The sequence below is a fragment of the Bactrocera latifrons genome, unplaced genomic scaffold, assembly GCF_001853355.1.
Source record: "Bactrocera latifrons isolate USDA-ARS-PBARC rearing strain unplaced genomic scaffold, ASM185335v1 scaffold_124, whole genome shotgun sequence".
NCBI classification, from domain to species: Eukaryota; Metazoa; Arthropoda; class Insecta; order Diptera; family Tephritidae; genus Bactrocera; species Bactrocera latifrons.
The window spans coordinates 333,213-355,072 of NW_017534675.1; the positions used below are offsets into that span (position 1 = coordinate 333,213).

General features: G+C 33.9%; 3 protein-coding genes and 4 non-coding genes across 8 annotated transcripts in view; 5 read left to right on the plus strand and 2 right to left on the minus strand.

The window, feature by feature from the left end:
- Positions 1-2,344: 2,344 nt before the first annotated feature.
- LOC108978590 lies at positions 2,345-3,727 on the minus strand. Its single transcript, XM_018948958.1, has one exon. The coding sequence runs from the start codon at positions 3,576-3,578 to the stop codon at positions 2,415-2,417; it is 1,164 nt and encodes a 387-aa protein (XP_018804503.1). The 5' UTR covers positions 3,579-3,727; the 3' UTR covers positions 2,345-2,414.
- Positions 3,728-10,303: 6,576 nt separating this feature from the next.
- Positions 10,304-11,195, plus strand: LOC108978594 (neuropeptide-like 4). Its single transcript, XM_018948961.1, has 2 exons — positions 10,304-10,377; positions 10,551-11,195. Exons 1-2 carry the CDS (start codon positions 10,366-10,368, stop codon positions 10,737-10,739), a joined length of 201 nt encoding a protein of 66 aa, XP_018804506.1. The 5' UTR covers positions 10,304-10,365; the 3' UTR covers positions 10,740-11,195.
- Positions 11,196-12,925: 1,730 nt separating this feature from the next.
- On the plus strand, positions 12,926-12,997 carry Trnaq-cug. The gene has a single exon. It is a non-coding gene; the product is annotated as a tRNA-Gln (tRNA).
- An 830-nt stretch (positions 12,998-13,827) lies between these two features.
- Positions 13,828-13,899, plus strand: Trnaq-cug. Its single transcript has one exon. It is a non-coding gene; the product is annotated as a tRNA-Gln (tRNA).
- A 1,219-nt stretch (positions 13,900-15,118) lies between these two features.
- Positions 15,119-15,190, plus strand: Trnaq-cug. Its single transcript has one exon. It is a non-coding gene; the product is annotated as a tRNA-Gln (tRNA).
- A 739-nt stretch (positions 15,191-15,929) lies between these two features.
- Positions 15,930-21,860, plus strand: part of LOC108978585 (apoptosis-resistant E3 ubiquitin protein ligase 1) — a 36,990-nt gene continuing 31,059 nt past the window's right edge. For both annotated transcript variants that reach the window (XM_018948940.1, XM_018948941.1), the window contains exon 1: positions 15,930-16,935. In XM_018948940.1, the coding sequence (XP_018804485.1) occupies positions 16,728-16,935 (208 nt within the window). In that variant the 5' untranslated portion in view covers positions 15,930-16,727. The remainder of the gene's footprint in view (positions 16,936-21,860) is intronic.
- Positions 18,823-18,894, minus strand: Trnaq-cug. The gene has a single exon. It is a non-coding gene; the product is annotated as a tRNA-Gln (tRNA).

The following is a 21,860-nucleotide window of genomic DNA, read 5'->3' on the forward strand; positions in this document are numbered from 1 at the left end:
CAGGCGCCGTACTGTGGACTTAACCGACATTCCTTATATTATTTTATATGGGATCAATCAAAAACAATGACCTTGAAATATATGAATTGACTAACTAACTCTCCCCTATGAAAACCGCTGAAACTCATTCTATGATTACATTCAAGAATAAATCAAAACAAACTCCATAAAGTAATGATTTTAAAATATATAAGTACTCTTTTCTTTGTATAACCGAATACTCTTAGGTACATACATTTGTATAAATTTAGAACTCCTTACGAGACGCACCGCATGTAGCATATGAAATTAGAAAAAGTCAAATAAACCAAACGAAAGTATTCTCGTTATCCCACCGCATGACGAACTGGTCACAAAATCAGCGGTGGGGTAACGAAGAAGCTTAACTGTGCGCTACTGTGTCTTATTCATGTATTGTTATGTCATTGCTGATAATGAAATTTAGAATTCGAAAAGCAATTGCGGTAGATTTAATTGATATTGTTATTATTATTTTTGACCACTTTTGTTGTTGTGGCTGAATGTGGTTTGAAATAAAGGTGCCAAATTTAGAGACGATGACGAAATGGCAGACAGTGATGTTTATATATATGTATTTATTTATAAACATTTCCATATAAGAATGTATGTTGTTAATTTGGTATAAATAGCCTTTTGGGTATGCGCAGTCAACATTCCACTTGCAGTTCTCGCACTTGTAATAACTCAAAACAAAAACCACTATCAAAATGATGAAATTGGTAAGTTTGGAAGTGGGAAGTTGGAGCAAAACTTCTAAAATTCAATTAATTTGTGTTTTCTTCATCCTACAGTTGATCCTCGTTATTGCCGCTCTCTTCGCTGTTGCAATGGCTGTACCCTCACCAGTGGCTGGTCCCAACCCTGAGCCCAACCCACAATACGTATATGGCTCATATCCAGCTGTGGCCTCATATCCTTATGTGTACTATGGTTAGTCGAACTGGTAGTCCTTTGAGAGATTTATGAGACATTCTTTTACGTTCTCTGAACTCGGCTGTGACTATGGTGTAATGATTTCCCAAAATAACAATTTCATATTTGGACAACAACAACAGTGATATTAATTAAGGGTGTCGCTTGTTTTGATTTCTATTTTTTTTTTTCGTTTAAGTATTTTGTTAATAAAAAAATTTAATTTGCAAAAAAAAAATTGCTATAGATGTTTGTAACTTGGAGACATACATCATACGGAAGTCATTGAGTTATAGTCGTTTGAAATGGCTACTTCCAGTAAGTTCCTTCAACTTTACCTACTGATAGATAGCTGAAAGGTCAAAAGTCGTTTGACTCATAGAAGAAAGAACTTTTGACATCTTTAAAAGAATTCGATTAAATTAAATAAATCAGTATAGCTCAGTGCTTGTATTTTGTTTTTGTTCTGAATAGAAGTAGGACTTGTTCAAAAGAGGAATAGTCCAAAAATCATGACAATAAAAAAGAAAGAATGCCTAAGAAGTTGACAAAATGACCAACGACTCATGGACAGAGGAAAAAATTTTCCTTAACAAATTCTAACAGAGATCTCACTTGGACAGCTTAGAACAGCAGTCCGCTATGCTATCAGAAACTCCTACATATACAATAGGTCATATGACCATTACAGATCGACAGACCGCTTCGAGCATATCACAAATTTGAGTGGTCAATGTCAGTGTCGGCTATGTCTCCAAGTTCCCTGATGGTAAGATTGTCCAGATCTCGCATGAAGAGAGATGGAAAAGAGTCTAGGAATTTGACCAAAGGAGTCTCATAGAGTTGTGAGACAGATTGTCTTTTATGATGGGCTATATCTTAACCATTATAATTCATAAAGCTATTATCTAGACCAATTTCTCCGATTTTGTATGTACATATTAGGTTGTCAAAAGAGTCGTATCGGAAAGCTCATTTCATGCGCTAACATGTGTTTGATTGATTGTCGTTTCTTTTAAGTCGTTCGTGAGTTATAGCGTCGCAAACATGGATCAAAATATAGAAAAAATACCGCATATTTTACAGTACTACTACGATAAAGGCAAAAATGCATCTCAAGCCGCCAATAAAATTTGTGCAGTTTATGGACCCGATACAGTTTCCATTTCCACCGCACAACGATGGTTTCAACGTTTTCGTTCTGGTGTAAAGGTGGTCGAAGACGCGCCACGCTCCGGAAGGCCTGTCGTCGAAAAGTCGCTGAACTGGTCGACAGAGACCGGCATAGTAGCAGCCGTAGCATCGGTCAAGAGCTGGGCATGAGTCATAAAAAAAAATATTATGAACAATTGAAAATTCAATAAAAATATCGCAAAACTTTTTTAACAACCTAATATATTTTGCTTTTGTTGTAGATTTATAAGATCATTTATTGGTTAGTTTTACAACTGTCTCTAAAAATCGCTCCTTATCGGCTCGCGTCAAGTTATCTGCTTACATAAGTCAAAAACAAATTCTCCAAAAGCATCATAAAACATCTCAAGTCCAAACCATTCGGCCAGTGTGCGTAAAAGTGTGACCAACCACTTGGGCAGTGGTGTTATTTCACATACATCTTCGATCACGTGCACACGCGGCAAGATCGCTGGATGTAATTTCAACTGCTTATGTAACTGTAATGAGTTAAGCGCAATAGTACAAACATAATTATCGAAGAGCATGAAACACTCGATATTGAAACGCACGAAATCGGTATCGTTTTCTTTCTGTAGCGTAGACGCTTGTGGTGGTGGCTTCCAGCACAGCTCTGGTCGTATATAGATTTTGAATTTGTATGTCTCAGCTAGATCGAAGAAATTGTGTAGATCTGTATATGAAGGTTCTATGGCATCATTTATGCGTTCGATTAGTGTCATTAGACGCACGCCACTCTCTGCGTGATATTGGGTAACGTCACGTGATTGCGTGCCGCGACGACGAGCACGTGGTGCCACAGGTTCATCCAATTCCAGCTCAACGTCCGAGCTACTTTTACGCGCCACCAGCTCTTTAGTTTCATGCTGCTTCAAAGGCACCGCCAATGGCAGCTCGCAAATCGGTTGCTGGCAACAATCACCATTCAGATTCTTCATAATATTCGCTATGATGGCCGAATTCAGTGTGACCGTCTTCAAGTCGATATATTTGTTACCAACAATTGTTGCATACTTATCGAAAACATTACTCGCCCGCAATTCAGCCAACTCCTGCTTGGTGATACTGGTCATACCGAGGTGTCCCTCATTATTGCGATCGATCACATGCAATTTGTAGAGATTGTTGTGTTTACTGGCGGGCGTGATGAGCACCACCACATCTGACGGCCATTTGCCGCGTTGCAGCTGCTGTATGATGTGATCCAATGAGGTCTCAACACGTCGACTATCGTTCGAATGCTCAGTATCGTTTCGTGTTGGCGGTTGTACGTCCACGAGACTTTTGATAATGAGCGGTGGTGCGTCGCCCGTTATGATTGCGCTGCGTACGGTGCGTTTCTTTTTCTGTCCCGCCGATGTATCGCGACGTTGACGCTCTTTCAGTAGTTTCGCACAAAGCCCCCGAATGGTGTCGCTCATCGGCGGTATCGAGTTGGTGTTCATGTGCATTGCGTTGGATTGAATTTAACTGTTTTCATATATTTAATGAATAGCTTAGTTAATTTCAGGACTAATTTTTAAACGCGTAACGAAAACAAGTACACAGAAATGACAAAATTTAGTTTCATAAAATACACTAAAATCATAAAGAAATACCAAAAAAATAATTAAATTGTCACGGCACTTTTTAAGATTGATATCAATTCTCATGGTGAAGTGACAAAATTTTGACACTTGCTAAAAAAAATTTCCAGGCGAGTTACGATATTCCTCCTTAAGCTATAACTGAATTTGAAAATTATAGAAAGAACTATCCGAACAGACATTTTAGCCACAGACGATCAGCACGCAGTGAAGAAAATATAGCTGGAGAGTCGACTAGGCACCGTTCGCAACAACTCGGACTGACGTATGGAACGACTTGGCGCATTTTACGTCGATATCTGAAATGGAAAGCGTGCAAGGACTGAAGCCCTCAACCTTCCTAAGCAACATCGCTTCGCTGTATGGGATCTTGAAAACTTTCAAGAAGATCCGACGTTTCCGAATCAAATTTTCTTCAGCGATGAGCCTCGGCGAAAGACGGGGTCACGTCCCACACATCTAATCACGCATATCATTCGCCAGTTACCTGTCAAAATGCTCGAACGAGTCATGGAGAATTGGACTCAACGAATAGACCATCTGAGTCGTAGCCGCGGCAAATATTTGAAAGAAATAATATTTAAAAAATAAATTCCAAAGAATGTTCCTTCGAATGATAAGAAATATTCCTCTTTCAGTTTAAAGTTTATAAGTATTATCTTTAAAAAAGCAGTGAACCTCGAAATTGATCACCCTTTAGTATGGAGTGGGAGAATTCAATTAGTCTCAGGCCATTTTCGACAAATTATTTGATCTGATTATCAGCCAAAGATATAACAATTTCATCTAACAAATATATATTCCAAATCGTCTCGAAAGTCTTACGACCCTCTGAAAATGTCTACTATTAAATACAGTTATGCATATAGAATCATCTTCAAAAATTTAAAATATAACAAAATAATATTTATTTTATAAAAAAAAATTAATAAATTTTATTCAAAATTGTAAACAGAAAACCAGATATATACATATGTCAAGCCACACACCGAAGACAAACATTTAAAACATAATCGCGTTTCATAGAAAAAATCATTGAACCAATGCCATCACCGAGTCAAAAATACATCGATAGTTCCGCTTACATCTAACCATAGTAGACATATGGGTATGATGCGTATGATGCATATGGGTAAGCACCATACACGAACTGTGGGTTGGGTTCAGGGTTAGGACCAGCCACTGGAGCGGGTACAGCCATAGCAACAGCGAAGAGAGCGGCAATAACGAGGAGCAACTGTAAGATGTAGATAAGGATATTTTAATAAAATATTAGAAATGTTGTCTTCCACTAGTACCAAACTTACCAATTTCATCATTTTTGTTAGGGTTGTTGTTTTGAGTTATTACAAGTGCGAGAACTGCAGGTGGAATGTTAAAACTGAGTGCCTTGAGCGCTATTTATACCCGCGTGCTCTGAGTAGAGACTTCCATTGAAAAATAATTCTGTCTGACATTTCGTCATCGAACACCCAATTCGGCATTTCTTCACCAACACGAAAGCAATAACATTATAATATTAATATGCAAAAAATATAATGATAATAAGCATTTAGAACTTGGCTACTTCATTATGAGCAATGACACAACGGTAGCAGGGAAATGAGCGTAGCGAGACAGCAATTTAAGCGTGGCTTCCACACCCGCCGCCCTCACATAGTGTTACAAACTTTCGTAGTGTAAGCTTCTTTTTCTATTTTTTTAAATTTCTATTGATTGTTATTAAATTTGTAATTCCAAACGCGTTGCCTGCCGCAGCTATTACCCACGGCTGGAAGGCGTAATATTTTACTTTTTTTGTTGCTTTTTTATTGCTTCATGCCATTTTGGTGCAATTATCAGCGTATCTCCGGGAATAAAGCAGGTATTTAGTGCTCTTCATAATCCCCTTAAGGCTTCCCTTTCGTTCTGCCGTTAGTGCTGGGTGACAGCTGTGCTCAACAATGCGCAAGCGCATTGTCCATCATAACTGCTTGTCATGACAATAATTCTTAAACAAATCTGTCATATTATTGTTCTATATTATTTTGGGGCTGTGATTGAAAAAATGTATCAAATAATTTGAATTGCTATAAATAAGTGTTGAGATATGATTACGTATTTATAAGCGCTAATTGTGAAGAAACTGAATCTTAGTTTTTAAATTTTAACGGCGCAATAAGTGTGACTTTCGTTTATTTCACACTTAGAATGTTTTATATTAATATCACATTTTTTATACATATATTGACAGCACTACATTTACGTTGGGGTCTTATATGAAGATACTGAAGAATGGCCGAAAGTTTAGACTGCACGTTTTGGTTACTAGAAAACAATAATAGCGGAAAGACAAATTCTCCATGCTGTTGTTGGGACACAGATTTTTAAAAGAAGAACTCTTGTGTTATCTGAGCCTTAACGAGCCCTTTTCTAAAAGTTTGTTAAAAAATTTAGAGGATAAATAACCGGATCATTGAAGATTAAAAAATGTACATATATTCAAGATTGCGAAGGTTTGGGTCGACCGATATATTTACTTTAGTACGTAAATATCATGTTGTTCGTTGGTAATGTGAGCTACAGTCATCAGTTATCTAATCGAAATCCAAAAGTCTCATACTCAATGCAGCTCATTCGAAATACAAAAAGCAACAGAAAGACAGATAAGTGGTAAATTCCACTGAGAACTTTGTTTTTGTGCTTCCAGATAGGTTTCACAAAGCTGTCAATGATTCTGTGATGCCAAAAAATGACATTGTAAAAAGCTTCTAAGAAGGTGAATAATAAAACAGAAAGTGTAGCTAAGAACTTTGATTATTCGTGATTTTGTCACATTTTCAACTCATATCATTCATCTTCGTGTAACATCTGGCTATTCAGCTAATTCACATGACCATTCCAAAGACACCGTTTTGACTCAATGGAGGATATAAAAGCTGAATCGAAGAAGGCTCTGATGGCCATCACGATGGAGGAGTTTTCAAAGTGCTATGATGACTGGAAAATTCGTTGGCATAAGTGTATTGCAGCGGGAAGGGATTACTTTGAAGGAAATAAAGTGGACAAAATTCACCTATAAATTTTATCATATACATATGTATATTATTTTCTTTAAATATTGGCAAAATTCAAACCAAAATTTGGATAGTTTACTTAAATTAAAGAACTTCATGGAAGTGAGGAAAGTTTTTTGAACGCCATTCATTGGAGAGTGACCAGAAACGATCCTTTTACATTTGGCACAAGCAGCTCATGACTTCCGGTCTCTCCCCAGGATTGTGCGCCACGTAAAGAAACACTCACAATGAAAAAATCAAAACAGTCTGCCGTTTTAAACACTGTTATAACCGCGTAAGTATTGTCTACGGTAATAATGAAGAAGAAGAAATACTATTGCTAATATGGAATTATTTTGACAGCTAAGAGATTTCGAAGCTGTTTTAGGAAATTTAGTTAAAAACTTAAAGGTTACTCAAGTTGGTGAAAGAGTGGTAGGTGACATTTCACGCCGATGTTTTTGGCTTCAAATGTATGCCAATGAAATTTATTTCGAAAATCGTTGATTCCGATCAGAAGACACTAAATTATGAACTTGCTTCCGATGCTTTTGAATTACATTAGTTATGATCCAGATATTTTCTAAATGCTTATAACTACTCATTCGAATTTTTTTCTAATTTTGCAAATTGAGGTGCCCAGCGGAAAAATAAAAACTATTTAAATTAAATTAATTGAAAAACCATACCCCTACTCTTAAATTGAAAAACCATATCCCTACCTCGCTTATCTAAGCAAGGTCTAATTAAATATCCACAGCTTTCTCTACTAATAGTGCTGTTTTAAGTTGGCATAGGGGATTAATTTTGGGATGGATGTAATGCGAAGGAAAGATATCTAAATTTTCTAGAAGAGTTATCCAGTTCCTTTAAGGAGTGAGAAATGCTTGAAGAAAACAATTATTTGTTATATCTCTTTATTTTTTAAACAGTTTAACTGGAAGGTTGCAAAATTGTTGTCTAGTGCTGGGTTGTAACATTTGGGAAGCCTTTACAGTTCATAGTAAAAAAAAGTTCATACCGTGGAGTAGTCAACAGTTCAATTTTTCGCATCTTTAATAAACAGATTTCGCTGGAAAACTTACTGACAACTATCAACAAATAAAAAGGAAAGGGAATCGGATCATTCAAGTGTAACATTTTAGCCAACTTTTAATTTTTTTGAACGAAGAAGCGACGTTCAAAAAAAAAATTACGTTATAGTCGAAAAAATTCTTAACGTGAAAACATTTTTTGTTTATGCCAATAACACATGTTAACGATTCCAACATTACTAAAAAATTCTTTATCAAAATAGTTGGTGACTCAAAAACTGATTTTAAAATCAAATAATCGTTTGATGTTCGTGCAATATATCATTTAATGCCGGATATGTATAGGTTTGTGACCAGCTGGTATTTCCAGCAGTTCACATAAATAACGTTTGATGTTCCAAAACTAATTCGAATGCAAAAGGAGCTATTTTAAAATATAAAATTAGCTACCCAAGCATTTAGAAGACATGACTAGAACGCGAATGAGCTTGGATGATACAGATAACGTAACTTTTATTTAGAAATACATATGTATGTATTATTGTGTAAGAGATCAATATATTTTCATACGTACATATGTATATTTAAACATTTAAATTTAGAGCATTTGCTCTGATCTGGTGTACTGGAATTCTTTTGATTTATTTTCAAAATAAATATTCTTCATTAGGTTTCTTAGTTATTTTTAATATTTTTTTCAACTTCATAGCATTTTATACAAAAAGTGGCAGTTTATTTATTTACCAGTTAACTCATTAAATGACAATTGGAATTTCATTCAAAAAGCAGGCAGCTGTATGGAATTATAAATATTCGAACACTTTTTGTGTATTCTTAAGCCAAATACAATGCAACATATACAAACAGTTGCATATATGTATGTATACCTACAATATGTACATACATATAAATTGAACTAAAATGTGTATCCACAGCCTTTGAAATTGTCATGCATGTGGCGTACTTTTTCCACTTTTGCTTTTCTTTCCTTTTTGTTTTGGTTCTAAAATTTTATTTCTCCGATTTTTGTTTGGCTGTGGCATATAGAGTGTGTTTGGTTGATTACGTGTATAGAAAGGTAAGTAAAGTCAAAAGTTTAGTTATATTTTTATATTTGTATATATTGTAATAGAAGACTGTATAGAAGAAGGTGAGGGATAATACGCAATAATGAACGCGGATTGCTCGGGTAGCCGGCAGTGATATGCCGAATGTGACTGAAGGTCAACAGCGAAGATTTTATACACTGTTGTTTTCTTTTTATTAATTTTTGAAAGAATTGCGTTAAAAATATTTTTGGTGGCATAATGGAAGCCGATAGCACGTAGAAAGGAAGTAAATAAATGAAAGTTTATAAATATGAATTATATAAATTTAAAACAATAGACTACAAGATTACTTCAATTTCTAGACCTCATATTATGATCTATAGCATAGCTAAAATGCCTACTTTGAAACATCAAAACAGAATTATTCATAATGTCCAAAATAACTGATTTAAATCCAATTAACTAAACGGAAGCTGATAATAAAGAAAAATATATTTCAGGTATTTCATATACTGATCTATGGACCAGCCCTCACTACATACTTATATTCATACCAGAATAAGATTTCAAAAATTGGCTTGTTTCACTCTTGGCCCCCAAAATAATGTAATTTTTTAGGATGAAATCCGAAAATGGGAAAATGTTATGGCTTCAAATGACCAATATTTTGAGAAATACTATTTTGAATAATAATAGGATTTTCTTTATGGATTATATCGGTCTACGGGTTTCATTGCCCTTTTAAATTCTACAAAACCTCTAGAATATTGTTCTAAATTTTCAAGTTGATCCGAATAATACTTTCGGGGATACAGATTTGTCTAGCTAGGCTTAATGCGCCTTAAACGCGCTTTTCTTGAAACTGTGTTTATGAAGTCGCTTGGCAAGATTTCTCGAGAACTATTCAACCGATCTTCTTGAAATTTTACACAGATATTTGAGCTGCAATTCTTAAGGACTTTGATTAAGAATTTTTTTGCAATAACTGTTTGAAAAAAGTATTTGCCGCGAAATTTTCACTGAAATTTTTTCCCTTTAGATGATCCTGTAAGGAGTTATTACAACAAACCAAACCGCACAAATACAGTTATAGACAAAACATATATTAACATTATTATTAAATATTAATAACCCAAATTTATTTATGAGTATCAATTAAATAAAAATAAAATAATTATGCGACAAAAAAATTTAAAAAAATTAAATCAGTACAAATCTCAAATAAGAGAACTCTGCTAATCACATAAAGAATTCTAAATAGTTCTTAACCGTAAATCTATAGAAAAATTAACAAAGAAAAAATACAACAATTGAATGCTAATAGAACGCCAATAATTTCAACAACTATTTTTTCTACAAATCTACCTTATATGTACATATATAATACGAGTATGTATATATATATATATTATTGCTGTGTTCTCCCACAATTGCGCATATAAATAGAGCAGACATTTGCTGCTAAAAGACATTCACAACACAACCAGCATTCTGCTAAGAGCAATCCAAACGCAATCAACTAACTAACAAAATGTTCAAGCTTGTAAGTAAATGTTAACTAATAGCATTATTATTACTTTTTTGCTTTAAATTACAACAGTGTTACGTAAGCATTTAATCCTGCGCCACTTAGCAATTCAATAATCCGCGAATGGAACAATTATCTTAGTACAACCGAGTAGTATTACTAATAACCCTCTTCTCTGCCTCTTACAGTTCGTTGTCCTTTTCGCTGCCCTCTTCGCCTTCGCCGCCGCCGGTCCATCACCAGTCGCACGTCCAGCACCACTGCCAGTGGCCAGCCCTTATCCAGCGGCAGCACCAGCACCAGTACCACAATTCTATTATGGTGGCTATGCCTCGCCCTACTCCTACGCCTACTCTGGCTACCCATACTACGGTTAAACAGCATCGTAGCGGATAGTTCTCCGGCCATTGTGTGTGGAGTGTATGCGTACAACTATGTACCTATGTAAGTGAGCGTAAGTGAGCTGTGGGATTAGCGAAATTCATACGGAAATTATAGAAAGGATTATACTAGTACTAGGCGCTCAAGCAGCGACTCGACTCGGTTGCATTTTCCCACTGGTCACAATATATGCTATTATTAATTCACTTAGTGTTAAGCTACACACGTTGGCGGATGGACTAGAGGACTAATTGCTCGATTGTTAATGGACCAGGGATAATGGATTTCGGATAATGCACTTTGGCAAATATTAATTAGTTTTAGTCTTGATTTAAATATGCTGTTGTTTGTTTGTCATTGGAATATTCATTTGACAACAAATATGTCCTGATATTAAATTGTTAAAATAATAAAGAAATAAAAATAAATAAATAGAAAATTTTGCAAATATATATAAACGATTTTTTCTTCATGAAAATATGTAAAGCAATGGAACGCAGTCGAACATGACTTATTCAAAAACAAATATACTGTAGTGAGACGTAATAGGTAACCATAAGCGGTATTGCTTAAGGGGTATTCTAATCTGGAAATAAAACTTTGTTTTATTACATTTTCAAAGTTTAACTATTCTAAAATATTTCTATAAGAGAATTTCAAATGTCAAACTTTCCAATCGTTAATTTCTAATCTTAAATTTTGTTGGTTTCAAATCGCAAAGAGTGTTTAAATCGTGGGAATAATTATGAACAAATTTTTTCAGACCCACCACTTTATCAGCTGATGGTTTTTGATATTATATTTTTAACTTCTTTATTATTTATTGGGAGATAATGCTGTATTAGTTCGTTTAGCACAACAATGGCTCGCTCGCTCCCATCTTTCGATGTGAAAGATATACCTCGCTCTGGTCGATCTATCGTTAAAAAAGTCGATGAAATTATGGAAAAGATTAACCAGGCCGTCACATAAGCAACCATGACATCGGTAAGGAACTTAACATTCATTATCAAATGGTTTTGAATCATTTAAAAAAAAGGCTGGATACAAAAGCAGCTCGATTTTTGGGTCCCAAATAAATTGTGTTTGAAGCCTATTATTCTAATTCAGTTAGCTCACTGAAGAACCAAAGAACGTGACCTAATAAAAGTCAATCGGACAGGATGAATTAAATTCGGAAAGTTTTTGTTCAAAAGTTAGCACATGTACATATGTAAGAACCAGTAATTGTGATAAAGTCGATTCCAATACAATTTCGCGCACTAGGAAATTGTGAGAAATGACATTCTTTTAGAAGTAGTCGTGGCTTTATGCCAAGTGTATCCACTTTCAAAGTATTATGAGACGGAAAACAAGTCTGATTAACGAAAATTTGGTTCAAACGCTCGAGTAGTCTGTAAGATTAACCTTAAAGTAAGCAGTATCTCGCTCGGAATTATATTTGTAAAATAAATTATATGAAAAATTCTGATGTATGCCCTAAAGTTTGGAAACGTCCTATATAAAGTATATACACATAAGTATAAATGATCAGCGTCACGAATTCGGTCGATTTACTCTATTTCCTATTGGTCTGTTTGTCTATATATCAGTCTATATATATGCAAACTAGTCCCTAAATTTTTGAGATACAGATCTGAAATGTTTTCTACCAAAGAAGTTGTCCATTGTTCGATATCAGATCACTAGAGGATATAGTAGAGTTGATCAAACTTATTGATCAAAATAAAATCCTTGTATGGTAAAGTTTTTTTATTTCACAAGATATCTTCCCGAACTTTGACATGTATTATTGTCTATGGCAACTGTACAATCTTCGAATAAATTAATTTGACTGACGCCTATCAGCCTTAAACTAAAACTATATCATTTCACGAAGAAGATTTTATTCTAGTAATATATTTTTTATATATTTAATATACATATTTTAGGCACATTAATAGTGCAATAAGTTAATAATAAACATTTCAGAACGGCTTTTGAAATGCGAAAATAACAATTTTAGATGTTACATTGCAAAAATTTAAGGATACACCATGATCTAAGCTTAAAAAGCTTTTATTATCCCGTACTCAGGAATTTTTAAATCTAAATGTTAAAGAATTAAACTAATAGTTCATTTTGAGGTAATAACCTTGCCATAAAGCTAAATGAAAAACGTCAATACATAACGGTGTCTAACGGTTCCATGGTGTAGTGGTTAGCACTCAGGACTCTGAATCCTGCGACCCGAGTTCAAATCTCGGTGGAACCTGCAAATACCCTGAGATTTATTTTAATTTACAGTACAAATTATTTAAGCTGACCCAATTGTGCCTTCGATATGTATACTTTATCTAAATAATGCAATTTCTGTCTTGATTTACTGATAAATATAGATCCCAACAAAAATGAGAGATGCAAAATTTCATAGTGAAAGATTTCTAATGTTATTTAAAAATATTCAATGATTGCTTATACTTGAATTACTTGATTTGTTAAAAGGCTCTTCCTAAAAGTTATGTGTTATTGCTTTTTGATTCTAAAATTTTGGATTTTGGATAAAATTTTGCACCCTGCAATTGCCATATATTTAATTTTTCAGTCATAAAATTGCATACAATTTTATAGAATAATTTCCAATATTCATACTGTTGAATTAATACTCTTTTAAACGAGACTTGGAAAAGAATCTGAAAGAGTGGTCACTTAAGGCGTGTGTGTCATTGCAATAAAGCCCAGTCGAATCTAGGCAAGTTGGCTAACATATTAGTTCTTCGCACACTACCTCATTTGTCGTCACTTCTGGCTCTATTAGACTTCAAAACTGACAGGTAAGGGAGCTGCTTTTGAAAGTAGACATGAAATGTTCTTTGAAACTTACATTTAAACGTTTAGTAGATCACACTTATACTGCAATTCAAGAATGGCTAAATATGACGGGCTGCCTTCTTGAAAATCTTGAAGGTTATTCAAATTGCGAAGTTCCTGAAGGTTGGTAATGATATTCTATCACATTCTTCCTTAAACAGGGAATGATAACCAAACCAATAAATTATTTGAAAACTAATTTTGCAAGAATCTAGCAAGATAAGATGTTTGTAAGGTTCCATCGTATAGCGGTTAGCGCTCAGGACTCTGAATCCTGTGGCTCGAGTTCAAATCTCGGTGGAACTTTGAAAATCGAGGGTATTTATTTTGAAAGTTTAGTTAAGAGGGTTTCGAGTTGAATTCTGTTAAATTATGAAATTTATTGACCGCTTGGTGAAGCGGTGTCACACGTGCTGCTGCACCGCGGACTATCGTTAGCGCGTTTTTCTTAAAACTACGTTTTCCGAGTTGGTTGAAGTCCTAGAGGCTGCAAAAAATGAGCAGTCGCTATTAAGTTGTTTACAAATTTTCATGTATCCTTGTGTATCCTTACTATAATTTGCAATAAACATTAAAAAGTGTTCATTTCAAAAATAATTCGTAACATAAAAGTGCCAAAAATCGATTGTTTATATTTTTTCCTTCGTTCTAGTACCACTGATGCAGAAAAGTGTACAGATTAAGAAAATATGTTGTGCGTATAATATTTTATTTACAGGCAATAAGACTTCCACTATAAGTTCGAGTTTAGTACGTGGAATCTTTCCAAAATGAAATCGGTCATCGGAAATGATATAACACTATTTTTAATTCCATTTGATTTTTTCACTTTCCAGTACATAAATGAAGAAGTAAATAATATAATGAAATAAAATTATATACTAATAATTCCGTTAGAATATGACACAAAAAATTTTCCAAGTCCAAAAAAAACCGAACTATGGAAATATGGATCCCATTATCTATAGTCCGAAAACATCGCTCAAGGTATGTGATATAATATTGGAATTCAGAGAAAATTCCTTCATGGCAGCTCTGTGTATTAAAAACGGCCTGAATCAAGTCAGTACTTTCCTGATCTTCATATACCTAATATAAAGATTTTCGAACTTGTGGCTATTTTTGAGTTATCTTAATGAAAATTAAAGAGCTTGTTTTACTCATAACCGTGTGCCTATAATAAATTTTCTGTAAACTTAGAACTATAAAAACCGAGATAAACCTTTTTAATTCTTAAAAAATCACTCCTTCCTCTTCCTGACCTAAGGTAACAAATAAATTAGTTTTCCTTTAATTTTCGCCATTTTATCTTTGGTTTGCAATTCAACCTACTCTGAAATTCTTGAATTTATAAACCATTCTCAAAGGTTACATAACAGAATTAAATATTTTCTTACCATCTGAGTGCAAGAGAGATTTTTTTTCGATTTTTAATGATTTGCATTTATTTAAACCATAAGCAAATGCAACTGCCATCTTTTGAGCAAAAATTGCGGTTTGTATTTTGGCGTTATAAATTTATCACGGTTCCATGGTGTAGTGGTTAGCACTCAGGACTCTGAATCCTGCGACCCGAGTTCAAATCTCGGTGGAACCTTTGCACAACAATATGAATTGAATTTTTTTTTTTATTTTATGGATCAGACTATGAATACAAAAAGTAATCATTTTTTGCTCTTATATTCTTAGATGGGAATCGAAAATGAACAATTTGTATATAGAAATAAATTTGCCATTTTATGATAAATATGTAATAATGTTGCCAGGTTGTTTACATTTTATTTATCAGCAAGAACGGAAAAATTGGAATTACTACGTGAATTGAGGTTTGCGACTTTGCTAAGTGTTCACAGTGTTGTTAACACTCCTTGTTGGTGAGAGTAGGGCGGAAATTCAGCCGGTTTTTTTAATTTCAAATATTTTTAGAAAATACATTTTATTGTTTTTGTTTAATCTACCATATTTAAATTGTTAATATTATTAATTTTATATTTTTTTATAAATATTTTTGGAAAATGAATTTCGTTAATCGTTTCATTTCGTTAATAATAATAATTTTTATTAATTCGGAAGGTTTTAATATATTGTATGCGTTTTTAATGCATTTTTTACATAATTCGTATTAATTTCAAATATAAATAATCGTAGTGTTCAGCCCGCGGGTAATTTGAGATTTACAGCAACACTGTTTGTGCTAAAAATAAACTATGAAAGCTTTTATCAGTTCTACCATATAGATTTACTTTATTTCAATAATTTCCATTCATTTTAAACGCCTGTTATTTACTTTACGATAGTAATATACTATTTATTTACACTAAAGTAATCCCGTTCAATGTTTGTGCTGATAATATAATTAATTTGTCAATAAAAACTATTCTTCTGTTGTTTGGGTCATTTAAAAGCAACAACAAAAATTCGAGCAGCCAAAAGTTAATAACTTGACAGCCAGCTCACGTTGACGTTTGACTTGTAATTTCTCAGCTGCGCTCTTTTTTCTTCTCCAAAAACCGCACATGCTAATAGATTTTTTGCTTTTGTTTTGATTCGAGCTGTAAACGCTTCCCGTTCATCAACACCCATACTCCTCATGTGCTAATACAATGTTGACCAAAAGTAAGCACTCACCCACTCAGTACTAATGTGTAGAGCGGAAAGTCAGCAGACGCCGACGAGAGGTGCATGTGACAGGCAAAAAGTAAATTAAGCATTCACTTCCCCGATTTCAGTGGCCTCTGTGAGTTGTGCGTGAGTGAAATATTTCGCTGGTTTTGCCAGTGAATTCCCTAGTAAAATTGAAAAAAGAAAGAAGCAAAAATTCTACATATGCAAATTATAAATATTACTTTTGACGTTTTCATGGATAAACCTATAATTATATCTAAAAATAAACGCTGCACAGCTGGAGAAATAACGGCGAGAATTGCAGGCGTGGGTGTGTGACCGCGACTGTGTCGAGTATACGAGAGTCCGTTGCTCACTCACTTCTGTTGCATTAAAATTTAATTGCTGTGCACTATCAGGTGCAAAGTACCAACGCATATGTGATTTGCAAATAATTGTGAATTTTTTATTATAACGTGGTGTTGTTGTGTGGTTAGCAGTTAGTCTTTTCTGCAGCCATATTTACAGTTATGTCAAAACGTTTGATGAAGTTACTTGTGGCCCTTGTCCTTACATTGATGTTCACCATTTCGCTGCTGAAATTAGTGCTATTGTTGTGGAGCAGCTATCCGACATGGTTATATGCGGACATCGCATCGCCCAACGAGCCCAACACGGTGGATGAATGGCTGGAGCAACAGCAGTTGTCGCAGTACAAACAACTCTTCCGGGACAAAGGTAAGTTTCTAGTGGTATGTGTGGGAGAGTGTATGTGCGTGTGTGTGGAAACGGAACTGCATATTGTTTTGTTTATTGTTCGCCTTATACCGCGCTTTTCCCCTCACCATATTTTCGGTTCTATTTTGCTTTGCAAATTTGTTTTCATTTACTTTCGACAATTTCGCGATTATGTTATTTCGTGTACGCTCAAATTCAAATGAGCGCAGAGCGTCGATTTCCGACGCACTCTCAATCAAACTCAGTTGGCGGTGTTGCCATATTGTTTGGAAGTAAGTGAATAGTGAAACTTTTATATCATATGTTTTATACACTGAATACAAATTGTTGTTTTGAATATTTGGTGGAAGAAAAACATACATGTGTCTTTTTTTATTGAAAGTTAAATATTATATTATAAATATGTATATCATATTAATTTATTTCAATATTATTTAAATTTTTTTGGAAATTAAAATAAATGAATCTCTGATTTCAAGTAATCGTCGCCGATATAATTTGTTTTGAAACAGGAGAAATTTGAGCTCTGTCATCCGAAAGCGTCTATCCGAGGCATTCTATGGCTATTGAAATTTTCTTAGGAAAGGAAAATGCAGAAATCTTTTGTTATTTATTTATTTTTATTTTTTTCAAGTAAAAGTCTGCCAATTCTAAACATACGAAGAGTGATGGAAAACGCATGCATTGTTTACACGACGATCTCGACAGAGGCGTGGTAAATAAAGTCAAAACCCGATGGAACGAGCTACCTGGGTGCAAAACTGCAAAAGTCATGTGCCAAATGGTAGATCGGAAGTACACAATATTCCTATTGGCACTAGATAGAAGAGGCTTTAGGAACATGATGGGAATGCTAACTGGTCACTGTCTGGTGGCGACACACGCCCGCTGAATAGGGCTGCCAAAAAAAAGACTGTAGGAAATCTCTAGAGCAGAGCACCAGGGAAATAATGGCACAACTTGTACACTTGTCCCAAATTGGCAAGACTACGCTGTAAGTTTTTGTGGTCTCCACGGTATGATACACTGGAAGAGGTTTTGGATAGCGATACCGCAGATTCCGTTAAAATTCGCGTCAAGCACAGGTATCCTAAAGGATGACTATTACTCTTGGATCTATCAGCTTAGCTCCATCTGGCAACGCAAAGGACCAAAACTGATCTATGGATGGATTACTAGCCCACCAGATTAAAATAATCTAAAAGCCCGAATATTTAACAAACACTTGATGTTTGGCCCTATACTACTTTGAAGACCTGTATCTGTATCCCCCAAAATACACTATAAAATTAAACAAGTGATATCTTTAAAATCGATCAAAAATTTGGAAGTATTATATTGCTTTTATAAAAACTGTTAACTCTATTCACTGGATTTTAACAATTAGTAATGAGAGCAATAAGAAATGAATAATTTTGTTTTAATAATTACTATGCTTTGTGACATATGAAATTTTAACCGATTACATTGATTATTCTTCACATCTATGAATTTTAACCGTTTATATTGATTATTCTTCACATCTATGAATGTAGTAATTATATACATATACCCACACTTAATTTTCATATTCATTCATTCTCCTACTAATTCTGTTTTCATTAACGGCATTAGCACACGCATGATTAATAGAATTTAAATTAGGCACTCCCAAAAATTGACTCTTGCGGCCCAAACTATGAAGTCATGCCGATAGTATGAAGAGACAATGATGTAGTATAATACACAGTTCTAAAATAGGTGTCTATTTCATAGCCAACGAATATTTATATAATTATTGAAATTTAAAAATATTCAGAAATTTTTTTACAAATAGAAATTTAAAAAAAAAACCAAAATATAGCATTTAAATTATTTAACAAAAAAAATTTCAAAAAAACCTTTCTTAGGTTCCACCGAGATTTGAACTCGGATCGCAGGATTCAGAGTCCTGAGTGCTAACCATTACACCATGGAACCACATATTTATCATTGACATAAGTTGTCATTTGGCAGCAAGCGAATGGATGAAAATTTGTGAATGAGAGGTAAAAGAGGCATGTTGCCACATCGCTTACAACTACTATTATTAAAAAATAAATATGTTGATAGTATTAGAAAATATGCAGACAAAAATTTAATTAAAATTAAAAGAAAACAATTTTAAGGAATCATTTGGAATAGTTGATGCGTCATTAAATTTTTATGAAGTTTTTCTAAAAACATTGCTTTTTCAAAAAATAAAATATATTTTTTAAATTTTTGTTTTCAAAAAACTTTTTTTTTAAATACGAAATTTATATGGTAATTTTTTTCAATTTAAAATATATTTCAAAATTARTTCTGTCTCTTATACACATCTAGATGTGTATAAGAGACAGGTTTTACACTGATTTTTGAAATACCGCTCTTAAAGACTTGGACGAAGGGTTTTTTTCCATTAAAAATATTTAAAAAAAATTTAAGTGGAATTTTTAAATGAACAAATTTTTTTAATAATTACATTTTATTTCAAATAATATATATATATTTTCCTTGTGTACCTCACCTCTCAATACAGCAGCACTTCGTTATTATTTTCGATACACTATTGCCATGGTTTTTTTTTTTTGTTTGTTTTCTTTTCTTTCTTCCTTAATGAACTTTATTTTCATTTGTGTTTCTTTAAGATGCACAAACAAACTCCCATATTGCATAAATTAAATAAGTAGCAGTCGCCCAGCATTATTAGCAGCATCTTCGGTATCCATTTATCCGCGAAGCGACTCATCGCTAATTACGCGTACGTCAGACACACCGAAGAGTGGCGAAAATCTCAAACTTCCACAATTAATCAACTAACGGCTGAGGAAAATGCAAATTTAATGAGCTTTAACATCAGCGCGCGTTATTCGAGTGGCTGGCTTAATGCAATGCAATAAAAAGCTTTTTGTGTTCGTAAAATTTCGATGATGACCCAGTAAGAAATTCGAGTCGAAGAAAGATTGCCGATATACAGTTAAGAAAATTTTTAGGAAACATCGGACACCCTATACAATATATACAATATGTATAAATAAATGACCAACGTGACGAGCTGAGTCGAATTGTCCGTCGGTCGCTAGTATACTTGTATATGCGATCGGAGTGGCTTATCGTACCATAAAACTAAACGTTCAAAATTAAATGCTTGTGTTGAAAATTTTCTTTGTGTGAAGACTATATTATAGTAAAAACATAAACCAGAGGATCTAAGTAGTGTGCGAAAATTTATGAAAGGGCCTTACTAAAATCACTAGATTTGCGACGGCGCATGTACCGATGGTGGCCCGATCCGTTCCCATTCTACCGGTTGTAATTCTAGGAAGCCTTTCCTTGCTGCCTTATCAACTTTGGAATTTCCTGCGACTCAGCTGTCTTATCACAAAGACACTCTATGCTCTTGAAAATAATGGAAATCACCGAATGCCACCATCATGTGGACCCTGCTTCGATTGCCTAGAAGCTAAACATGGCACAAAAACCGTTCGGTACAATGTAAATGAGAGTGAAGGTACACAAGTTAATACAAAAAAAACCACTTGGTCCGAGTTTCCACCTACTAATCGGGCCAGATGGTGCCAGCTTTGGCGAATAATTTTGCTGATGAAAAATAAAGTATTTACTTTTACTAGGCCTAATACATATAGTATATCCTCTTATTAGAGCTATCATTAAAAAAGCGCTGCGTGATTTTCAACCCATCGCTTTCGATTTCATATACAATAGACTATTCTCTAATTGAAGTCAGCTCGCTGCAATAAGTATAAGTATTTTTAAATTCATTACTATTGTTATAAACAAAAAACCTAACTCCAAAAAAAGCTCATTTATGACATTTAACGCTCTCGAATTGGCCTGTTAGTGCTCTCTTACGCTCTCCATACACCGTTGTTATCCTTAGTGTAACTTTTGCTGAGCGCATATAAAATCAATGGCCAAAGTCCTTTGGAGCTCAGTTGTAATTTTCCTTTCGTGGCGCGTTGTACGTTCCGCCGTTATTTCGATACCTTGTGTGTTTGTACGTTGACTTGTGTTACTTTGTTGTACACATACACTTATAAATACATAGTTATATATTTCTCAATTGTTTTAAGCACATAAATTTGCGTGAATATGGTTTTTTACGAAAATATTTAAAGAAATTTGATACAAAATAACATTGTGGAGTTGTTCGTTAGTGCTGCAGTTGTTGTTGTTCTAAAATAAATGTAACGAAATTGTGTTTATTTTCACAAAACAGTGCTGCTAAACCATGTGTGTGCTTAATTTAACCTATTTACGGGCATATATATGTCTGTACAATACATATATGTATATATGTAGATACGTATGTAATACTATATACATGTACATAAACACATGCTGCCAAAGGGTTTTTGTTATATTTATTGCTTTCCTTGAGACTTGACATTTGTCTGTTGGGCCTATAATGAATTTATTATGGCCAGTGGAAACTCGCAGCCGTTTATGCCAAAGCTTATAAAACAGCATATGTAGTAATTTTTTCCAAATTGAAAATGGGAAATTATTTGAAATTACTCCATTTTATGACGTTTATGGACGGTAGTGTCAGAGTTATTGTCGCAGTTATTGATATTTATTATTATTTTTAAACAAGAAATATTTATTGTACTATTAAATTTACTGAAATAACTTCAAAGCTATATTCATTTATTTAGTATTCCGTATATCATATCTACTTTATTACTTGCTCAATCATAATGATATTTTTCAACTACATTTTAATCTCTTTTTATTTTAGATTCCAATATCAAATGACATATTTTTTACTTATGTATTCAATATTGCGTTTTTTGTTAATTTTGTGGTTTTTTATTTATTTATTTCCTTTTAAATTATCTCTTTTTTATTCTGGAGCTTTTTGTTGATTTAATTCTATAAATGTATTTAGCAGAAATTTTTTT

Bases quoted from the DNA above. Each gene is read 5' to 3' on its own strand.
- LOC108978590 (XM_018948958.1), bottom strand. From the start codon at position 3,578: ATGCACATGAACACCAACTCGATACCGCCGATGAGCGACACCATTCGG.